The sequence below is a fragment of the Vicugna pacos genome, chromosome 6 (assembly GCF_048564905.1).
Source record: "Vicugna pacos chromosome 6, VicPac4, whole genome shotgun sequence".
Classification (NCBI taxonomy): Eukaryota; Metazoa; Chordata; class Mammalia; order Artiodactyla; family Camelidae; genus Vicugna; species Vicugna pacos.
In genome coordinates this window covers 3,924,077-3,946,406 of record NC_132992.1, presented here as the reverse complement: position 1 = coordinate 3,946,406, position 22,330 = coordinate 3,924,077, and the positions used below count along the sequence as shown (strand labels likewise).

The 22,330-nt window shown below is 35.8% G+C and overlaps 1 protein-coding gene across 4 annotated transcripts in view; it reads right to left on the bottom strand.

Annotated features, from left to right (window-relative positions):
- The window catches only part of DENND4A (DENN domain containing 4A), a 108,533-nt gene that overhangs the window by 14,284 nt on the left and 71,919 nt on the right, over positions 1-22,330 (bottom strand). For 2 of the 4 annotated variants that reach the window (XM_015243862.3, XM_031679527.2), the window contains 10 exons: positions 19,828-19,961; positions 17,388-17,523; positions 16,819-17,025; positions 16,601-16,729; positions 16,194-16,335; positions 15,660-15,791; positions 13,411-13,527; positions 12,390-12,518; positions 6,791-7,890; positions 2,157-2,343 (listed from right to left, as the gene is read on the bottom strand). In XM_015243862.3, the coding sequence (XP_015099348.2) occupies positions 2,157-2,343; positions 6,791-7,890; positions 12,390-12,518; positions 13,411-13,527; positions 15,660-15,791; positions 16,194-16,335; positions 16,601-16,729; positions 16,819-17,025; positions 17,388-17,523; positions 19,828-19,961 (2,413 nt within the window). The remainder of the gene's footprint in view (positions 1-2,156; positions 2,344-6,790; positions 7,891-12,389; positions 12,519-13,410; positions 13,528-15,659; positions 15,792-16,193; positions 16,336-16,600; positions 16,730-16,818; positions 17,026-17,387; positions 17,524-19,827; positions 19,962-22,330) is intronic. The other 2 variants (XM_072962209.1, XM_072962210.1) reach the window with 2 other exon arrangements.

Genomic DNA, 22,330 nt, shown 5'->3' with positions numbered 1-22,330 from the left:
TGCAACAAGTAGCCCTTGTTTGGGTCCCAATTTGAGCAAACGACCTATAAAAAGAGTTTTATGAGATAGCTGTGAAAATTTAAACTAAGTAAATATTTTATATAAGACACTATATAATAAATACTGTCACATTTTTACACTTCATCTTAGCCAAAAGGCCAAGAAGCGATGTCATATTTTTAAAATATGATAATGGTACTATAGTTTTGTTTTTAAGCAATGCATGCTTCACAAAAGATACATACTGTATCAGTCCATAAAATGTTCAAAAACGGCCACACTAACACATAGAAGATAGTGTTTACCTGTGGAGGGAGGAGTGACCAGACATGGGCATGAAAGGAGGTTCTGGACACTATTAATGTTCTGTTTCTTGATCTGAGTACTGGTTACTCAGTTGCCCTCAATTTGTGAAATGTATAGTATTTACATATATAAAAATGTGCACACTATATGTATGACATACAGTACAGTAAGTTATTAAATATATCAACTTTAATAAAAAGTTAAAAATATATAATACTAAAGTCCTTTATGTTTTAGACATACATGAGGTATTTATAAATAAAACTATATACTGTTTGGGATGTACTTTAAAATAATCCAGCGTGGAAGGAAGAAAATGTTCGTAGCAGAGGAGAGAGGGGAAAAGATAAAACAAGACTGGCCATTTGCTGATAATTGCTGAAGCTGGGTGACGGGTACACGGGGGCTCGTTTTGCTATTCCTTCTACCTTTGTGATTGTTCGAATATTTCCACAATAAAAGCTTTTTAAAATAGCAGAAGTGCAAATAGAAAAGTATAATTCATTCATTCCTCACATCATACACCAGGACAAACTTCAAATGGATTACATAACTGCCATCAAGGGTCAAATCTATTTTTGTATGACCACAAGCTAAGAAAAACTTTTACATTTTAACATGTTGTTTAAAAAAAAAGACAAGACAAAAAAGAATATGTGACACAGATGTATGTGGCCCACAAAACCTAGAATATTTACAATGTGGCCCTTTTCAGAAGAAGTCTGCTGACCTCAGAAAATGTGACAAAGGAAATTCGAGTCGTATCAGAAGGAAACACTGATGAACCGAGGGAAGGGGAAATGGTTCCTAATGATTCAAAATCCAGAAGCAACAGGGAAAAGGCTGATAAATTTGATGACATAAAATTACTATGTGGAGGGAGAAAACCGAACTTGACACACTTGGAAAAAGTATCTACCTCTTACGTAGGAGACAAAGGAGTAGTTCCCTAAAATAAAAAAACAGCTATTAAAACTTGGAAGAAAAAAAAAAAGGACCAACAAGTGAAAATGAAATGCAGGCAAAGGACAGCCCACAAAAAAAGAAATACTCACAGTCCTTTAAACATACAGACAGATATGCAACTTAATTTATAAGATAAATATAAATGAAAAATGAATTGAAAACATTCTTTATCAGATGGCAAAAATTCAAAAGCTTGCCAAAGTATTTTTTTTTTCACAAGGCTGTGGGGAAATAGGCTTTTATATACCGGCCCTGGGAATGCAAAAAATTGTATATATACCCATGGGGGAGGGAACCTGGCAACATCATTTCAAGGAAGAACTTGGAAGTCCCTTCCAAAGATACCTGGGCAAAGATGTAACGTGACATGTCATCACAGCATTGTTTATAACAGCTAAAGACTGGGAACTTAAAGTCCATCAGTGGGAAAGTGGTTAAAATAAACTATGATACATCCACACATGACGAACTACGCAAGCGTGAAAAATGAATGAAGGACATTATGTGAAAATATGGAACGTTCTTCAGGATATACTGCTTTGTGAAAAAAGCACGGAGCAGGTTAAGTATTTCCAGTACGTTACCTTCTAAGTAAGAGGAGAAGGAGGTATTAAGAGCACACACACATCACACATATGCTTATATTTTTTTTTAAAAAAAGCAACAATGAAAGGATAAATCAAAATGAATAAAAATGGTTACTTCTAGGGAGGAAGAAAACAAGATGATGGGGCGGGAATGGAACCCAGACCCCTCGGAAAGTGCCTTGGTTTTCTATTGTTTTGACTCTAGAGCCATACAAATCTTTTACAAAATTAAAACATTAAAAAAAAAATTAAAGGTGCCACATGTCAAATGCAGTATGACAGGACTGTTTGGACAACCTTCTAAGGAGGCAGAACTTTCCAGGCTCGTTCTGCTGAAATCAGTTCCCTTAGTCCCTGAAGTGGCACCGCTCTCTTGAGAAGTGGCCCCTTCCAACTCGTGGCAGACGTCTTCATCTGTCAAAGAGGTAGATTCAGAATCCTGGGCTCCCACTGAAGAAAGACTGGTACGATCAGAACTTTGATCCTAAAGACATAATTATAAGCTTAATTTCCTGCATATTTAATTATTTTAAAAGTCATTTCTAAGGCAGAGGGAACACCTAATTACTCAGATGATCAGTTAATCAACATTACAACTTCTAGAGAGAAAAAAAACCAATTTTACAAGGGCATACTAATTTGGACAAATATGAGCTGGAGATCAGTTTTTAAGACAGCATTTTTTTAGCTAGAGCAAAGCAGATATCTGTTAGTTAGGTAAATGCTGACTACATCTTCATTTATTAATTTTCGTCCCTGCAAATACCAGCCCAGGATGATACCACTAGAAAAATTTTTTCTTCTCTTTTAATTTCATTTATATTTACATTTTCTCTTCTACAATAATCCAGGTTTCAAAGACACGTATTTCTACTTTTCATTTTTGAGAACACCAAAGTGTAAGTTAAAATTTTTTTCTGGTTATACCAATAATACATAAGAAAAAGTGTGTGTGTTCGTTGTTTTAAGATTACCTGAAAAAAGTGTGTGTTCGTTATTTTAAGATTACCTGAATATTTTTACTGGCTTTTTGGCTGTATCTCATTGGATTTTTTAAGTGGATGCTCTAGGCACTGCAATACATACACCTAACCATTCGTAGTCGACTTAAAGTTAGTATTTACCACTTCACACGTAATAATATCACTACAATGAATGTCAGGAGGGAGAGTCCTTTAATCACTATAAAACATCTACATATTGAAAAGCCCCATGAGATAATATAATTTTTGTTTTGGATAACTGTAAGTATTACAAGGAATTTAGGAGATTTTTTTTTTTAAGTAGTCTTTTATATACAAGCCATTTACCATCTATTTCACTTTCTTCGCTCCCCAAGGCCCAAATTTCCTTCTGGTATTAATTTTTTTTTCAGCCTGAAGAACTTCCTTTAGCATATTTTACAGAGCAGGTCTACTGGTCATGAATTCTTTTACTTTATCTGAAAATGTTTTTAATTCACCTTCATCTTTGAAGAATCTTTTCACTGACTATAGAACTCTGGGCTGGCAGGCCCTTTCTTCTATAGGTTAAAAGTGTTTTTTCCACTGTATTCTTCCCTCCACGGATTATGATGAAAACACATGGTCATTCAAAATCCTTAGTCCTCTGTGGGTAACACGGCACTTTTCAGTCAAGAAATTTTCAATTTTCAATCAAGGAGTTTTTTCTTCTTGTGTTTTTTTTCCCAGCAGTCATTTAATTGTTAGCAAATGGGTATCTCTGGTTTTTAGCAGTATGCTTTTATGTATATGTAAGGTGACTTTCGTTTGAGTTTATCCTGTCTGCAGTTTACCGGGGAGCTGTAAATCTAAATCTTTTATTAAATTTGGGAAATTTCACCCATTATTTCTTCAAATATATTTTCTACCACACTCTCTTTCTCCAATTCTTCTGGAACTCCAATTATGTGTTACATCTTTTTTATTGTTCCACAAGTCCCTGGGGCTCTATTCATTTTTATAAAGGCTCCCTCTGTTCTTCCAACTGGATAATTTCTATTATTCAGCCTTCAGTTTCACTGACTCTCCTCTGTCATCTCCAATCTGCTACTGAACCCATCCATGAGCTTATTTCAGAGCGTATTTTTTAATTATAAAATTTGTTTTTTAAAAAATAATTTTGATTTCTGGCTAAGAATTCCTTTCTTTTCACTTATTTCATATGTGTTTTTGTCTTTACTTCAGGACATCTAGTTATAATAGCTGTTTTAAAGTTTCCATCAGGTAATTCCAACACCTGGGTTATCTCAGGGTTGTATTCCCCTTGAGAACTGGTCAGGTTTTCCTGGTTCCTTGTATCAGGTAATTTTGGATTTTATTTTGGACACTGTTAATGTTATGATGTGAAGTCTGAGTACTGTTACAACCCCTTGGAGAATGCTGAGGTACTGTTGTAGCAGACAGTCAACTATGTTCAGATTCCAATTTGGGTTTTGATTTTTGTAGATGGTGACTTAATTCTCAATTTAGTCCCTGAAGCCTGGTCCATGCTGGTCTGCATCTATCACATGTAATGTGTATCTCAAGGGTTAGGCTGAGACTTGTGTGGGCCACACACAGAATTAAAAATCCCCTTCTTTCCGTATCCCCTCATGTTCTCCAGGCCACAGGGGCCCCCTTCCCTGGCTCCTCTGTCCAGGAAACATGGGGGTTTTCTTGATGTTTTAGCTGTCAGGGATCCATGCCACACTATGCCTGGGACCTGTTCTTGGAGCAAAGATGTGTGTGAAAGAAAATGGGAAATTTGCCCCTCCCTGCCATCTACTGCTTTCATTTTTTAGAATCTTAGTTGGTTTTCATATTTTGTCTGGAGCTTTTAGTCCGTGGGAGGAATGGGCTTTAGTGGCCTTGTGTTACCTCAGGGAAACTAGACCTCTCACCCACATTTTTGAAGAATACTTTTGCTGGGTACAGAAAAACAGGTTGGCCAACATTTTCTTTTGGTATTCCAAGGATGTCTTTCCAGTGTCTCCTAACATTACAGTTTCTATTCATAAGACTGCTGTTTTCTTTTCTTTTTCTTAAACAATATTTATTTATCATTGCACTATTTATTTTAATTTGGCAGGGGCGAGGGAGGTAATTAGGTTTATTTATTTTTAGAGGAGGTACTGGCGATTGAACCCAGGACTTCATGCGTGCTAAGCACGTGCTCTACCACTGAGCTGTACCCTCCCCTCAAGACTGCTGTTTGCTTACTATTGCTCTTTTGAAGGCAGCATACTTCTTTTCTCTGGCTCCTTTTAAGATTTTCCCTTTGTATTTCATTTTCAATTATTTTCACGATAGATGCCTAAGTATGATTTTCTTTGCATTTATTTAGTGTGACGTTGTGAGATATTCTAAATATGTGAGTTGACATCTTTATTCATTTTTGGAAAATTCTTGGCAATTAGCTTTTTAAATTTTCCTTCTACCCTATTCTCTTCTGGGACTCAATATCAGGCATTTTCACTAAACTTCACATTCTTTCCTGTATTTTCCAATTTTTTCCTGTCTGTGCTTCAGTGTCTGTATTTTCTACTAACTTCCCATCTAGTTCACTAACCTTTCTTTTTCTATGTTTTGTCTGCTGTTAAAACCAACTACTGCATTTTTAATTTCCTATCTTTTTCAGTTTTAGAATTTACACTGATTTTTTAATAGACAATCACCTGGTGAAATTTTCCATCTTTGCAGCTATCTTTTCTTCACCTTTCCCTCTATTTTCCTGAACATATAATATTACCTCAAAGTAAGCTGCTAATTCAAATATCTGGATCACCTAGAGGTCTGCTTCCTCCATCTGTTTTGTTTGTTTGTTTGTTTTCAGTTATGATCCTTCTCTCTCAGCATAGCTATTCTTAACTGAATGACAGAATATTAAAAATTGTCTATGAAAACTGGAAGGGCTCCAGTTGCTGTTCTGTTCCTCAAGAAAGGATACACTCTTTCCTCTATTGGAGTAAGGCTATTATTTTAATCTAAAAATCACAGGCTGAGCTGAGCCAAGCCTAGGCTGCAGTTTTGGTCGGGTTCAGTCTATGTCTGGTTTGCCGATGTTCCAAGGCAAAGCTCTGCAGGAATTTGAACGAAGGGCCTGGGGTGTACCCCAAAGCTTCCCTGCCCCTCCTCCCCCACCTCCCAGCAGCTCATGGGCTCTAGCTATTGTAATCTCAGCACCATGAAACTGCTGAGAACTCTCAGTCGGAGATTTTCTGCTTACCTTTTTAGCCTTCTGTCTCATGCAGTATCAGTATTTGGAAAATGTCTTGAAGGAAAAAACTTGTGTTATTTGAGGACCCTCAAGTCTCCATTTTTGTCTTTCCAGCTCCACAAAATCCCCACAAGTTCTGCTGGCCCCCTTACCTCTCCACAGTCCTCTGACAAGGCAAAGCCTGGATTTGCAACCTCCTACTCTGTGCTCAGAATAAGCAAATGCCCTCATGGAAAAAGTAGCCATAGGACTGCAGCCCATCTCTGCAATTCTCCTCTCTCTAGAATCTTAGTCCTCTACTTTCTAGTTGTTTTAACAGTTCTCTGATGACTTTAAACAGATACTTTCTATACTTCATCTAGCTTTTTGCTTTGGAAGTTATGCAGGTGTATCACAAGCTACTCCATCCTACCCAGGAAGAAAAATCCTACGTCTGGCTGGTAACGTTTGAAGGCAATAACGAAGCTCAGCAAGTATTTTCATATGACACTGATTTTCACTCCAGCTACAAATCGCTTTCTTTCAAAACTGAACTACAAACATAATGAATTCCTTTCCTTTTGAAGTTCTTATTCAAGTTCAGATTCTGATACTTACAAATCTTACACGTTCCACGAGTCTTTCTGTAAAGCTGTATTTAAGGAGAATAGTAAAAGCAGACATCTTTGCAAGGAAGGGACTACTGGAGGTGGAGGAGGGTAAAAAGAAAAGTAGAAACTATTACTAAAACTCACCTTAGATGATGTGGTATACATGGTGAATCTTGAATACCATTTGCTTGCTTTCTCTGCAACCCCTTTTCCAGCAGTGAACATACTGTTTCTCAGAACATCTAGTTTAGGTACGAGCAGTGTATCTAAATTAAATGAAGGTGATGAATGGGTTAGTGCATCTTGAGAGCCTTCCCTAAATGGGCAGGTAGGTGAGAAGGCCGGAGAAGACCAGAGTCTGTCCCTCGGTCTGTCCTCGTTTTTTGAATAGCTTTTAGATTTGGTAAGTCTCGCTGGCCTCGGGGAATCAGGAGGCAGGCTGGATCTTCGGCATGCCTTGACCAATGTTGGACTTTTCTTAGTGGTTACTTTATCATCACATGCCCGTTGTAAATCAATGCTTGGTGTCCGGCTTGTCAAAGGACTGCTCATGTTGTTCATATACATGACAATTTCTTCAGCCAAATCCCGCCGAGCAGATGGTGTTGAAACGCCTTTGCTATCCTCTTCCTCCTCTTCCTCCTCCTCCTTTTGCTGCTGTTCAGTCTCAGCAACCAAGAGAGAGAGGGGATCAAATCCTGTAGCAACATCAGTTTTTTCAAAAGGTTTTACCGAAAAGCTGCTGTTCAAGCGTTGACCCCTCTTGGGATTTTGTGTAGCAACGTATCCCACTTTAGATCCGTCTGTCTCACCATCTAAGTCTTCTAAGTCAAAAATAACAGGAGAATCCACTTTATCTGCCAGGCAGTTAGAACCATGAAAAGGTGTATCATCATCACTGGATTCCTTTTCTAGACTGTCTCTTTTTGATCTTAAAGATGGCTTTTCAATACCAAGACTGTTTGGCCTTGTGCTTTTTGAGATAACATTTGAAAGAATTTTTGCATCGGCTCCTAATTTTCCAACCATCTCTGCTGGGTGTGCTTCCTGGTTAATTCTATTGAGCATAAGTCCCATCAGTACTCCTCCACTAAGATTGCGGTTCCTATCTCCCCAGGACAGTTGCTGCTGCAAATTAGGCTCATTGTCGCTTTTATGTCTTTTCCTGAAGCGTCTACTTTGAATATTTCCTGTTTCATTTGTATCCTCAAAAGAGGATATTAAGAGTGGCTCAGGTGTGCTTTCTGAAAAACAAGAGAAGTTGTTTTCGCCATGAAAAATGTAATGTGCAAATATAAGTTGTCTTAAATATTTAAGATATTAGCAATGAAAATGATAGCAGCAAGCACTCGGCAGGTGCCTGCTGGTTCCCGGGTACTACGCTGTACTTCATTTATGTTATCTGCCACAGATATTCCAACATCCGCCAGGGGGAGACAGACTGATGCTTGGAGAGATTAATCATCCAGCCCAAAGTTACACAGTCCTAAGCGGGAGAAATGGGATTCAAACTCAGATTTGACTAACTATAGAGGGTATGCTCCTAGACATACGGATGCACTGCTTTTTAATACTTACAAATTAAGATTAATATTTACCCTTGGCATGTTTAATAGTAACAATGATGATGACTTGATGTCAATTCTACTGAACTGATTAAAATAACGGTGGTTACACAACTGCAGCTATGCTAGAGGACCTTAAGATTCTGAGTCTTCTGCCTGAAAAATGAAAAACAAAACCCCAAACACTAAACCAAACCAAATAAAAGACAGCTATATTAGCTTTATTAATAAATAAATATTATTTTAAAAAAACTGCAAATCCTTATGAGTATAGATGTGGCTAAATAATTTCACCTTTGCTTTACATTTTGATTCAAGTTTGTAACAGTCAAACGTGAATGACCACTTTCTGTTCAGAACACTGTTCACTGCTTTTTACACCAAATTGTTTGGTGACAAGGCTGAAAGCAGACATCTAGATTTCTGATCACTTAATTACCCTAGTTACATGGGAATCTTCTAAAACATTAGTCTGGGTATGATATTGTCAGCTATTCTTTCTCCCTGCTTTAGCCAACAGAATTAGGTCTTTATAACCTGGCGATTACTAAAAATGTACTTTCTTTTTCTGCCATATGATGCATTCAGGTAACAGAATAGGATAGGAGATAAAAGGGTTTAACAGAGACCATAAAAGCCTGCAAACTAATACTTGTTAGTTTAATAATAAATAAGCATATAGCATTAACAAGGAAAGCAGTACAGCAGAGAGGTAAAGCGTTTTCTTTTCTTCCGCATCAGCTTATCATTAAGGATGTAAGAAACCAAGAATACACTTTCTTCTGATCTTCTGGGAAACTTCCTGCTTGACAGGTTAAATGTTATCAAAGGCTTGGAAGAATCTCATAACCCAAAGATAAAACTCTGGGACTGCATTTAAATAGATGTGCAAGGGATCCTTTGCAAAGTCAGAAGTATGCTGTCCTGAAGACAAATAAAGTTGGCTATCCAATTAAATCAGGGTTTGGCAAACTACACTTCTGAGCCAGGCTGGGCCTGTGGACTGTCTTTACACACTCCCAAATGCTTGTTACATTTTTAAGAGTTGTAAAACACACACACACAAAGAATAGGCAATAGGGACTGTATGTACTTACTATCTGGCCATTTACAGAAAAGTTTGTCTGAGTCTAAGTTTACATTCATGCTAAATTCTACCAGACCAGGCTGGATGCTGTGTGATGTAATTCTGGCCAGAGATGTTAAAGTGGTAGTTTTTGAGGGTTCCTGGAGAAACTTCTGCTTTCCTGGTAAAGGAGAAAGATGGGGCTGGTACTCCCCTTCCCCATTCTTTCTGCCTTGCACAGAAAGGTGGTGTGTGAAGCTGCCAGTGGCTATATGATAACCATGGTTAGGTCCACAGAACTGAGGCAAAGCCCCTGAACAACATCCTGAGCAACTGTATACCTCGGAATTTCTTGAGAAAATAAACCCTCAACTTGTTTAAGCCACTATTAAATCATATTTTCTGAGCCTTAAAGCTGAAAGAATTCCTAGCTGATATACAGGCCCTTTTTCAGACCTTTGTACATGCTGTAATCCCTTCCTGCTACACAGCCTTTACACACTGCTTCCTGCTGCTCAGAATGCTTCTTTTCAATTCCTCCATTGGAACCCCTGTCCTCCTTTATTTTCTACTCACCCTTTGGATCTAAGCTCAAAAACCATATTCCCAAGGAAGTCTTTCCTGACCCATGTCCCCCCCAGACCCAGGATAGTCTATCATGTTTTCATAGTAACTTATAGTCCTTGACAGTATTTAATATCAGGGTATTTTCACATTTACTTGATTATTTGATTAATGTTTTCCTATCCCTCCCGTTTGTCTCTCTATGAAGGAAAGGACCATGTTTATTTTTGGTCCCTTATTATATCCCCAGTAGCATCAGGAATATGGCAGCATACAGTAGGAACTCAAAACATAATCACTGAATGAATACTGTCTTCTGGGAAACAACTGTCGCCACTGGGTCAACCCAGAATACAATGTAGTACATTATGACTTACTACAGCTGAATACAGTAGCTAAAGCTAAAAAGTTAAAACTTACTAAAAGCAGAGTTAGGCTCAGAAAAACATTTTCAGAGGGAAATACAGCTCAGTGGTAGAGTGTGGGCTTAGCACGCACGAGGTCCTGAGTTCAATCCCCAGTACCTCCATTACAAAAAAACCAAATTTCAGAGTATGTTTTCATATTTCAGAGATGTTTCATTTCAGAGTAGTTTTCTTGTAATTGTACTCTCAGTAATTCAATTTACATTTATTAAAAATGTTAAAATCCCCAAGATAATCATGAGGTAACTACAGCGTGCTGATTTTATTTCAATATCCAACCAAACATTAAAACATCTCTTTGGTTATTCCACTCCCACATCTTTGGAAGCTGTCAGTTTTATATATATACAGATATAGATATAAAATACACATAAAGGAATTTTAAAAGTGCTTGAATCCTAGCATGTATTAGTATGTAAGAAAAAAGGTATAGATACGTATTTCTGTAAATCCCACACACAGTCTTTGGTAGTAAGGATACGCCCAGAGTACTCAACAGATGGAAAAGGTTTCAAGCCAAAAACCTTAAGGATAAAGTAACAACTCTAGTTCACACCTAGGGAACCTACTATAGGCTTTTAAAAGTTGACTTGTTAAGCACAGAAGACAATCAAAAGCCAGAGGATGAGTCAGATGCTGATTACTCCAAAAAAAGTCAGAATCAAAGGATAGTTGACAATTATGTTAAAATAGTAAGTTCATAAAAGCAGGTCTTAAGAAAAAGGGACGCATGAATGGGTAGTAATGAAAGAACAAGAAAGCAAAGATGACCAAAGGCAAGTTAGTAAGGGTTATAATTAGACAATGATTAGGAAAGACTAAATGGCTGTGAAGCAATTACATGATACCACTGGAAAACTGTTTCATGTTTAGGTTATAACAATTATCTAACAAAGAAATGCAAAGTAAGATAGTTATAGATCATTCGACTTTTTTTAATAGCTAGAGCAGGGATCTGCAAACTTTTTCTGCAAGAGCCAGATAGTAAATATTTCAGTCTTTGCAGGCCAGTCTCTGTGGCAATGACTCAGCCCTGCCAACGCAGGGCAAAGGCGACCACAGACAACACGCAGGTGAGTGAGCGTGGCTGTGGGCCCATCAGCCTGTCTGCGAACACTGAAGTTGAATCCATATAATTTTCATGTGTCACAAAACAGTATTCTTCCTTTGATTTTCCCCCAACCACTTAAAAATGTAGAAACCACTCTTAGCTTACGAAAAACAGGATGCAGGACCAGGCTGGCCCTTGGATCACAGTTTGACTACCCCCTAGCTAGAGGCACATCTAACTATGTGGAGGCAAGACAAACATCGTAACAGCGGGGTCGTGTACAGAGATATTTCAGCCTTAACAGCACAAGTCCTTCAACATTTGTTTAGATTATAACATGTTTAAATGCAGAATTGAGCTAATACAAAAGCAAAATAATGTAATCATATAATCAGAGTATTTACACTGGAAACTCTGAATCTTAAGACCATTTAGCCCCGCCAAAACGGTCTGATGAGAAATTTGTGAAACCAAGCGTTAACTCAGATCCTAACTGACGTTTCCGTTAACTAGCTGATAATTTACGTGACGTACCAATAGTCTGATTATGCCTTAGCTTGGTCATCTTTAACACAGTGCTAATATCCCCTCACTAGTATAAGCACTGCTGTGATAACAAATGTAAAATTATATACAAAAAGCGCTTTGAAAAGAAAAAACGTTAGGTATTGTTACCCAAACATCTGAAGGACTATCCTTTCGCCTCTGAAAAAAACAGAAACGATAGGGAGACTATGGAACTCAGTGCTTCACTGATACACTGGCGAGGTGTATGCACCCTTAGACTGTCCATCCCACTCGCTCCCACCTCCTCCTTCCAAAAAGTCCCAACAGTCCAGGCTCAAAGGACAGTCTGTAGCTTGTAGATTTGTACCTTTATTTTGTTATAATAAAAGCTTGAATAAAGTATATTATAAACTACAGAATTTAAGCTACTAAGCTATACCATGTGAGGCTACACAAATATATTTTTAAAATAACCCTGGAGAATTAGGATATTGAAAAAATAAATATTCACTAGAAATACAGATGCAAGTTATTCTACACAGCAGAGCTCTACTATTCCACTTACCCGTGTTTTCTCCTGATAGTTTATCAGCACTGTTACTTGCACCAGTGAGGCGAACTATACTGGCAGAACTCTGGTAATTGAGCTTCGGAAGACAGTCAGCACTGCCTTTTGCACTCTCGCTCTCTGACACTGCAAGGACGAAAATGCAATCGTTAAGATACACACACCAGACGGGACATAAAGAGAGGTAGCTTTTAGCCCTAAATATTTCCACCTGAAAATAGGTGGTAAGAAAATACTTAACACCTCTGTATCTATTTGTCAATCACAAGTAAGTGACTCCCGAAAGTGTCTAACGTGTGTTGCAAAACAAAGCATAGCTTACATGTTCTGCAGTTGTCGGCGGGGTGCGGAGAATGAAGATTGGCGTTCATGAAGCAAAAATGGAAAAGACTGGATTCTGATTTTTTGAAATACCAGTCTGGAGAGAGTGCTGAGTATAGTTAAAAATTCTGAGACCACAGGGAGCAAAACTGTTCAGAGGGACCACGAAAGCATGATGGTGTGTGAGCTAAGGGGTATCAGGCGCAGCAAAAAGGGGCAAATGATGCCTATAATTAAGACTGAAAATAAATTTGTTTTAAGTTTGAGAAAAACAAACAAACAAGTAAGTGATTCCACTTATCTGAGTCCTCAAGGTGTGTATAAAATTACTAAGCACTGGTCAAGTGTGAAGACCACGCACAGTTTGTATTTCCTCTTTGGCTGTGGACCACTGCTTTTGATGGGAGAAGGTAAGCAGGAAAATATAAGTCACAGGCCATTAACAAAAGCATTAAATAAAAATATTGATAAACCTCAGAAAGAGCCACTGTTTGAAGAAACATCTATTTCTACTACAAGAATGGAGGGGAGAGTGTTGTGCCACTGAGACTACACACTTCACACACGAAGTATTTGTAGGCTGGAATAAAAATAGGTGGTGAAGAGGGCTTGTGATGGGAGGAAAGAGGAGTTATAATGGAAAAGTGAAAAATAAAATTATTACTATTATTAAATACTAATATTAAATAATACCTACAAGAACTAGAATCACTCCCTTTCTTATCTTTTTCTTCTTGAATGTCCTCAGCAGATGTATCCCCTCTTCTAACTTCGTCCTTAGATAATGAATTATATCCAAGATCAGACTGGCCACCTGGAAAAAAAACAACAACCTATGCTGTTTATCATCAACGTCTTTAACGAGAAGAATCAGAATCAGGAGCAACACATTGGTCTTTAGATTTACTTTTAGAAAATTTTCTGGATAACTTTCAATTGAAGGCATTATTTTGTTAGCTCCTTCCCATCTCTATTAATTTAAGAAAGGGATGATCATAAAATAATTTATTTTTGGTTCCACAGCACAGTCAAAAGTAATTACGTATGTTCATACTACCATCTGGGTTCCAAAAGACACAGACAAATCAAACACTTTTTATACAAGTCCATGATCTTTATAGGGGGAAATGTGGGACCCAACTGAGTAATGGAAAAAATGTATAGGGAATTCATAACAGAATATTCACACACAGATCATTGGAACCAAATGTCCAAATAATCTCACCAAAAATGGGTTTATTTAAATTTACTGATAGGTAGTTTTTCTAAAAATTCAACTGAATAATTACTGAATTGCACATGAGTACAAGTACATGGGAATAGGAAAAAATATAGTGTTACAGTCATTGTTAAGAAAAGCAGAAATTGTGTTGATATAAGAAAATTTCTAATGTGTTATTCCATTAAAGAGAATCTCTGTAATTTTCAGCAAATTATTTTCACTAGATTAACATCAAAACATAAGGTTTTGAGGTTGGGGAGGGTGTAGCTTAGCGAGAGAGCACATGCTTAGCATGCATGAGGTCCTGGGTTCAATCCCCAGTACCTCTATTAAAATATATTAAAAAATAAAACACAAGGTTTTGAATTCTAGTTCTCTGTCTTAGAAGACATGACTTTAAGTAAACCACTTAAACTTTTTGTTTCAATCTCAAGTTCCCAGATTTATAATACACAAAGTTGTTATAACTATATGAGAGACTACATATAAAATGGTTTTTTAAAAATGTAAAGAACTATTTAAAGAAACTGTATTAAGCATCATTAGGTATTTACTTTAATGTCTTTGTTACAATTTTGAGTTTGTATTTTTTCTAATCAAACTTTCAGCTCTACTTCCAAAGAAATTACAAAGTAAAAATGTGAAGATAATCTTGATAAAATTCATGCTTTTACTAGGTTCTGCACTGCTTTAAGATAGCCTTTTTAAAGGCCACAGCTAAAAATGAAAAATGGATTTCTTCATTTTTATGAGCTAATGCCTGAAGATGACTACTGTAACTCTGATTAAACTCACTGCATGAACGTGAAATAAAACCAGCCAAGGAAGAGCTATGAAGATTACATTTCAACACGCATAGCTTGTATTTATTACTTTTAAAAATAGGCATAAAAGCAGACAGACCAAAATAATGTTAACACTTGCAGAGATAGAAGCCTCCATATTTTATTATTAATGCTTGGAATTTTAAATTTAAAGTTTCTGTCCATTAAGAGGTCGCTCTTATATTCAAATGTCATGTCTAATTTTTATAACGTAATAATGAAAAGGACAGAATTATTCAAGGAATTTACTTTGAGGTGTGTTAGTTTTAATAATATTTAGAAAAAGCTTATGTACAAATCTTATATTTTTATTAAAATTAATGCCATCATCAATGCTAGAATGTTACAAATTTTATATATATTTAAATTTTTTATTATAACTTTTTAATATAGTTTTAAGACTCAGAAGAGCCACAAAAATAATTCAGTGCAGAGTGCCTGTGTACCCTTTACCCAGCTTCCTCCAATGATAACATTCACATAAAACATGTACACTGTTAAATCCTGGAGATTGATCTTGATACGATACTATTAACAGATCATGGATCTGAGTTTCTTTTTTTGAAACTCTTAATAACGTTAAAAAAAAAACCCTCTAATAACGTTTTCATAATATAAAGAACTTATCCTAAGAAAATATGATAAAGAGACCTATGTGCTATCCAGAGTTAATTGGATTATCATGAATTAAACACCTAAATAAACTTTTATTTCTATTCAAATAAAGAATGAGTAAAATTGCACAGTTATTAAAAACAGTATTAAATCAAATGACTAATATATAAAATTAAAAGGTGACAGTTAAATATATCATTGACAATTAAAATATAAAAAAGACAGGCTAGCAAACCTAGTTTTTAAAATGTATTGCAATAAATGTATACATAAGCACACACAAACCTGTACTAGATCTATCATCAGAAGCATACACTTTGATTAAACCTGTATTAAAAGGTGCCTGCTCCACAGTGTGTGTCCCATGACCACTATCCATGCTGCCATGACTAACAGCATCCAGGTCACTGCCATCTGCTTAAGAACACAATGTGACAGCATTTTACTACTCAGCGAGATACCAAAAAAACACATTAGTTTGTTGCTTAAGCTAATAATCTGCTAATACTGAATGTGAAAAGTGTCGCATAATTAACAAAACACAACTATCATAAAGAAACTTATTGTGAATTATTAACAAATATTAAAACATGACCACCAAAGGTTGACACTTCAACAGTTACAAGAAAAAAAGTGATATCTGGTATTTTTAAAATAGGAAGAATACTCTAATAGTAGAATTTGCCTAATGGCAATAAAAACTAGAAAACATTCAGTATTTTGAAACCAATTAAAATTTCTAAAAAATGGAAAGTGCAACCAGTCAATTAATTTTAAAGAGAGACAACAAGGTATACATCCCTTAAGACCTTTAATTACCTGAGAGGGTTGTTTGGGACAAATGTGCATGTTTCTTTAAAGCTCTTTTGAACTGTGCTACTCCTAAAACAACATTTCTCACTTTTGTCCAAAGGAAATAGCCACTACGACTCCTCGAAGGCCAGGTGCTTTCCAAAACAGCCTATTTGTGCAACAAAATAAACGAATTAGTAAAGTAATTTTTACACATGAACAGACATTGGCTTTAGAGTCAACAGTCAGTAGGTCAATGAGTAGATTGTATAACACAAAACAGAACAAAAAAAAAACCTTACCTGATTTACAAAATTTATTTTAGATACTCTCAAATAAATGCCAAATAATTCCTGCATCAATTATTTCTATCAAAGTAAGGCTGTAAAAATCACAGAAGTTATAACCTTTCTTCATTAAATCAAAGGAATTACCTTATTATAATAACCATAAGTAATGGCATTGGGGTCAATGCCGGCTTTCTGCATTTCAAAAAGCACTCGAACTGCAAGCACGGGCTGGTCGTACTGTCCACAGAGCTGCATGAGGATGCGGTAGCACACCTGGAACACAGGAAGTTCAAACGTGTACAGAATGCATCTGTGTGCATACATCTGGGCAAAAACAAAGCATTTTAAAGAATAACGGTTACCTCATCAGGTGGATCCATCTTCTTCGACTGCATCTTTTTAAGCACGTCGTAGGCTGTTTTCAGGGCCCTGACTTTTGAATGACATACTTTCACGTAAGCTGGGAGACAGATAAACCACAGTCCGTAACAGTGACGCAGCAGACATCGAGACCACATCTGAGGAATGGAAGAATACCTCTTGGCAATTTTATGGGCTGATTTAATTTCCTAGGGAAAAAATGAGAGGCTCTTAATAATAAAAGTTCGCACTTAAGCATCCTTATTTAAACTGAACCCAGAAAAAGTACAATTCACATGCTTTTATAGTGTTTCCGTAACAAAAGTTATGTCCATAATTAATATGTATTCAAGCCTCTGCTTGAATTTATATTATATAATATGTAAAACAGAGTTCTAGGACAAGGGAACTAGTTAATTTTCTGAGATTACTCTAAGTTATCTTCAGAACGTTCCAGGGAGCACGATCTAACAGTCACAAAGGGAGGAGTCGAGTACATTAAGGGAGAATGAGTGACGTATTTATTTTTGTTCTAGGACTTGCTTACAAGAGTACAGAATCATCAAAGCACCTGTTTGGTTCTTCTGAACATGGGAGAAGGGCTGCCAGGGCTATTTGATTTTGAAGGCAATTTGCTCTTTCGTGTTTGTAGAAATCCTTCAGGTCTCTCAAATAAATTGTTCCTAAGAACTGGAAATCCACTATAGCTGTTTTTGAAAAGAAAAAAAAAAAACAAACTCAAGCACACACAGATGATCATACTGACTACAGTCCAAAAAAATTACGACCAATAACATCTTAACTTATTTTAACTTCTTAACTTGCTGTACCAATCTTTCTCCATCAGACTATGACATATACCCAACCAACATGCACACTGATATTGCTTTTCTTATTATAATAATTAAAAAGTAACAGCCAAGTATGGATTCAAATATATATTTTGGAGGAAAAAAGTAAAGCACATTTAAGTTTTGTTGAACTTGGCTTCAAACTCCAAAGTAACTCATGCAAACTTTGTACGTTAGTATTCGGTAAATACACAGCAAACGTCAGGCAATATGACAGCTGACAAAAGGCCTACCAAATCAATACCTTTCCAACAAGACTTTGGATTAATGTATTACTGCAGAACTTTCCTCTTAAAAAGATGCAAATAGCATAAGTCAACCAGGACAAGCTCTCACATTATCATGAATGGATTTATCAGGTTAGTTAATGAGATTCAGGGCTTCATTTATGAGAAAGAAAACTGAGGGAGAAAAGATGAGACTGGGTGACTCTGGGAAGGGGTGGGCCTAATTTGGATACTAGAGCAGGGTGTTTTGGGCATTTAAAAAGTAACAGAAGCTGGGAAAAACACATGCTGAAAAGAACAGAAGCAGCCTCTGAGCAGTACACTGACTCTATAATATTCTTTAAAGGCATATGAATAGTTTTAATTAAGAAGAAAACTATAATAAAAGATGGACCCAAATCTATTATACATGATTACAGGCAAATTTAGATGATTTAGAAAATATTGGTAATGACTGAATAAAATAGGAACAAAATAGCAAAGAAGCTCAGGAAAACTATGTCCCTTAAACAAACTCACTGTATGTACATGCTGTGGTAATATGACCATTCTGTGTATCTTTTGGAAACTTACTGCCTATTATTTTACATAGACAATGTAAGAATTACGACTCATCTCTTATTAAGGGCACTCACTATGCTCATTATAGAGTCTTTGAAACATGAGACTTTTTAACCTAATTTTCTTATTAAAGGACTACATCTAAAGGTAAATTTTAAATTAAAATGTTAAAACCAAACCACAAAAAGAAAAACAAAACTGCATTAGTGAAATATAAAAGTCATTTGAGAAGTAAAATGTACAAAAGAGATCAAAGAAATGAGATCTTGTTTAGAAAGAAAGAGAGAAATATATTAAATATCTTCAAGAAAAGGCAGACTTTTAAAAATTGATATGAGCAACATCACTAACAGATAAAAAGGGCAGGAATCAAGTGGCTTATGAATTAATCAAAATTCACAAACATCTGTTACATGACCTTTTCATCTGTAAAAGGAAGAATTTAATTCAAGTTATAAATTAGGATGTCCTGGAAAATCCTTTTCAATGAAAATAAACTGTAACTTAATGAATAACAGATGTGAAATGGCTTTAGAATCTTTAAATAAATTATTAATGGAGAATTTTAAAAATCATTTAAAATCTAAAAAGAAAATGCTGTTTTAATGGTATACTAGAAATGACCTCTAGTTATAACAAATGTTATACATAATATATATCTGTATATATATGTGTGTGTGTGTATATAGTATCTATTAAACCAGATAGATATGTAATAAATCTATCTCTATCATAACCCTATCACTATTCTCAGAGCTTTTCTCTCTTTCCCACTAGACTTGAAAGCAGGAACAATGTATCATTCAAGTCTATCTACCAAGCACTTGGCACCATGTCTAACCACATCTCCTAAATTAACAATGACCAATTTCAATAGTTTTAAATTTCCTTGACTTTAAAACTCATGGAAAAATTAATTGCCTAAAGAATTGTATCATCCAAAGCAAGGCTACAAATAACAACTCTAAATTAGATTTAAACCTTTTGTAAACCAAGGTTACATTAATTAGCAAGTGTTGTGGGAGGGGCTGAAAGTAAGAAAACCAACCTTGGTAAGAAACAAAAATTCTATAATAAAAAGTACTGCATTTTGGTGGGGTGGGGCTCCCAACTGAATTTAATCAACGTTTATGAGAATATGTACTAATGAAGATACAGAGAGCTTCCCAAGCTTATATGATGCAAAATTATATATTTTTTCTTTTTATACCTCAAAACTTAATAATGGAGGTGGGATAAGCTTGCTTACCACCTAAAAATTAGGGATCTGTAAAGTATGGACTTTTGAAAATACCACAGTCCTTAGAAAGCTACGTCACAGATGATGGATTGCTTCTCTCTCTCAATCTCAAACATTCTGCCTCTTGAATACCTGTACTGTAAAGGGGGTTCTTCACCACTGGGTAGATGGGGGATCTCAGGTGGTGTTACAAAAACAGTATGTTCACTTTTGAAGGATTCATCCAGTTCTATAAGTCTCATTTCACCACTCTTGTCCATATCCACCTGAAGGAGTTTAAAACACATACGTTAAAAAAATTCATTGGTTAGCCAAGTGTTTGCCTATACAGGAATGGTTAAATAAACCATTTACTTACACAACTGTTTACTAAGAAGCTATTTAAAAAAAAAAATAGAATGAGCAAGTTGTCTATTATCACTTATAGAAAGCTCTCCAAGATAATTAAGAGAAAATAACAAGAGTATTGTATATCGTATACTGTCTTTTGAGCAAGAAAGAGGGAAAAATAAGAATATATATTCATTTTTCGCTTGTATTCACATAAAGAAATACTGAAGAATACTAAAAAAAAAAAGTAATTATATATGGCTAAGAGGAGATGAAGGGAGTGGACAAGGATGAGACAGGACTCAGATTTCCCAATATATAATAACATTTTTATATTATTTTGCATTTTGAATAATGAAAATTTATTCATGAAATAATTTTTTTGAAGTACATACACACACATATGCGCATGTGTGTTGAGAATACTGAGCTCTGTCTTTGATTTATACTAAATATAACAAATTTCCCTAAGTTCTTCTAATATATGTAAGAAACACATCTGAGTGAAGTTCTAGTCACATCGATATTGACAGCACTTTAGTAGGACTATTTCCCCTAGAGTAAGGTAATATTCATAAAAAATAAAAACTTCATAGAGTCTAAATCTCCCAAAAAGAACTCATAAAGAGCACAATATTGACATTAATTAAAAAAAAAAGAGATGTCATATGCATGACTAAACCCACAGAACTTTATCATGACAGACAGAATTAATAACATATACTAGTCAGGAAAAAATGGGAGAACAAGAATTATTAGTAAGTTAAATCTTCAGATAAGGATTTAGGGCAGAATATACCAAAAAAGGATAGGAAGAGCTTTAAAATTTTTCTAACTTTTAAAAAGAGTTGATACTTTCAGAGTTTTCTTACATAAATTGTTGGTTATAATTTCACAGCATTATGTGCTGTGATAACCAGTATTAAAGAATGTTTTCCATGGGGGACCCAGACAGTGAACTGGACAACAATTAAGGCATGTTTCAGTATTATAATTAATAACAAGGGAAAATGTTCACAAAATAATGATAAATGAAAAAATCAGACTACTAAATCATATATATGCACATATGTGCAAGGTATGATTCTAATTTTTTAATGTGTGTCTACATCTGTTACACAGATATCTTTCTGTGTGCACATACACACACACGCACACAATTATCACAATGTTACCTCTGGGTACTGATATTATTAGCAATTAATTTTCCTCTTTATATTGTTATCTGTTTTCCAATTAAAAATAATGAATATGTATTACTTCTATTTGCTTTTTAAAAATTACAAAAGTGATAAACGCTCAGAATAAAAATTTAAACAAGGGAGACTATATTGCTTTTAAAATACACTTCTTTCAATTCTGTTGAAGGATGCTTAAAAATTAATCGGTATAGAAGAAGGTGCCTTTCCTTTTAGCCTGTCAAGAGACTTTTATATGGTGAGACTAGCAATGATATGATAAATACAGTAAACTGGATAATCACAAGCCCTGCTGGCACACAAAAATCGGTAGAGTCTTTTTTAGAAAACAAGGGTGTTTAAACACGTCCACCTTATTCTTACTCTAAGAAAATAATCTAACATGAAAAACTATTGGTATGAAAGATGTTTTTGCAGGATTGCAACAGCAATAAATTGGAAGTTGTTTACATGTCAAAAAATATAGGTAATTGAATAAAGTACGATAAATAGACGAAATACACAATCATTAAGAATGAAAAGAGTAAAGACTATGCAGAATTCTGCTTGAACAAGACAAAATAAACACAACAATTTACCCTCAATCCCTCCTGAAATCTCACCGAAATGAGAGTACAGAGATTAAAAACAACAGCAAAGACAAAACGAACTGGAGAGGGGACAACAGCAGAGCTGAGTTCAAAACATTTTAGAAGCTACAATGTAGACTGCCGCGACCAGTGAAAGCTGAAAGCTGCGTATCTGGCACTGAAGGTGGGGGCGCTGGGGAGAGAGGAGAAAAGCCAAAAAGCCAGCCATTTTGCTCTAAAGAGTGCCAGAAAGGTCAAGAATGAAAAGCATGTTGCCCCTGAAAGATGGGAGTGCACGTGGGGTTGAATCGGGAGAATTAGTTAAAAGCCTGCATTTAAGAATTCCCAGATCCCACACCCAACCCTGTACAGTTAGGTTACTACCTCTCCCCAACACAGCAGACTAGCTTGGGTGTTTCTCAGTGAACCAGAGGGACTTTAAACTTGAGGACACCAGGCAGAGCTGGGGAGGATGAAGGATATTAATAAAAACAGATGAAGTGAGTAAAAACCTACACGTTACAAGAAGTGGAAAAT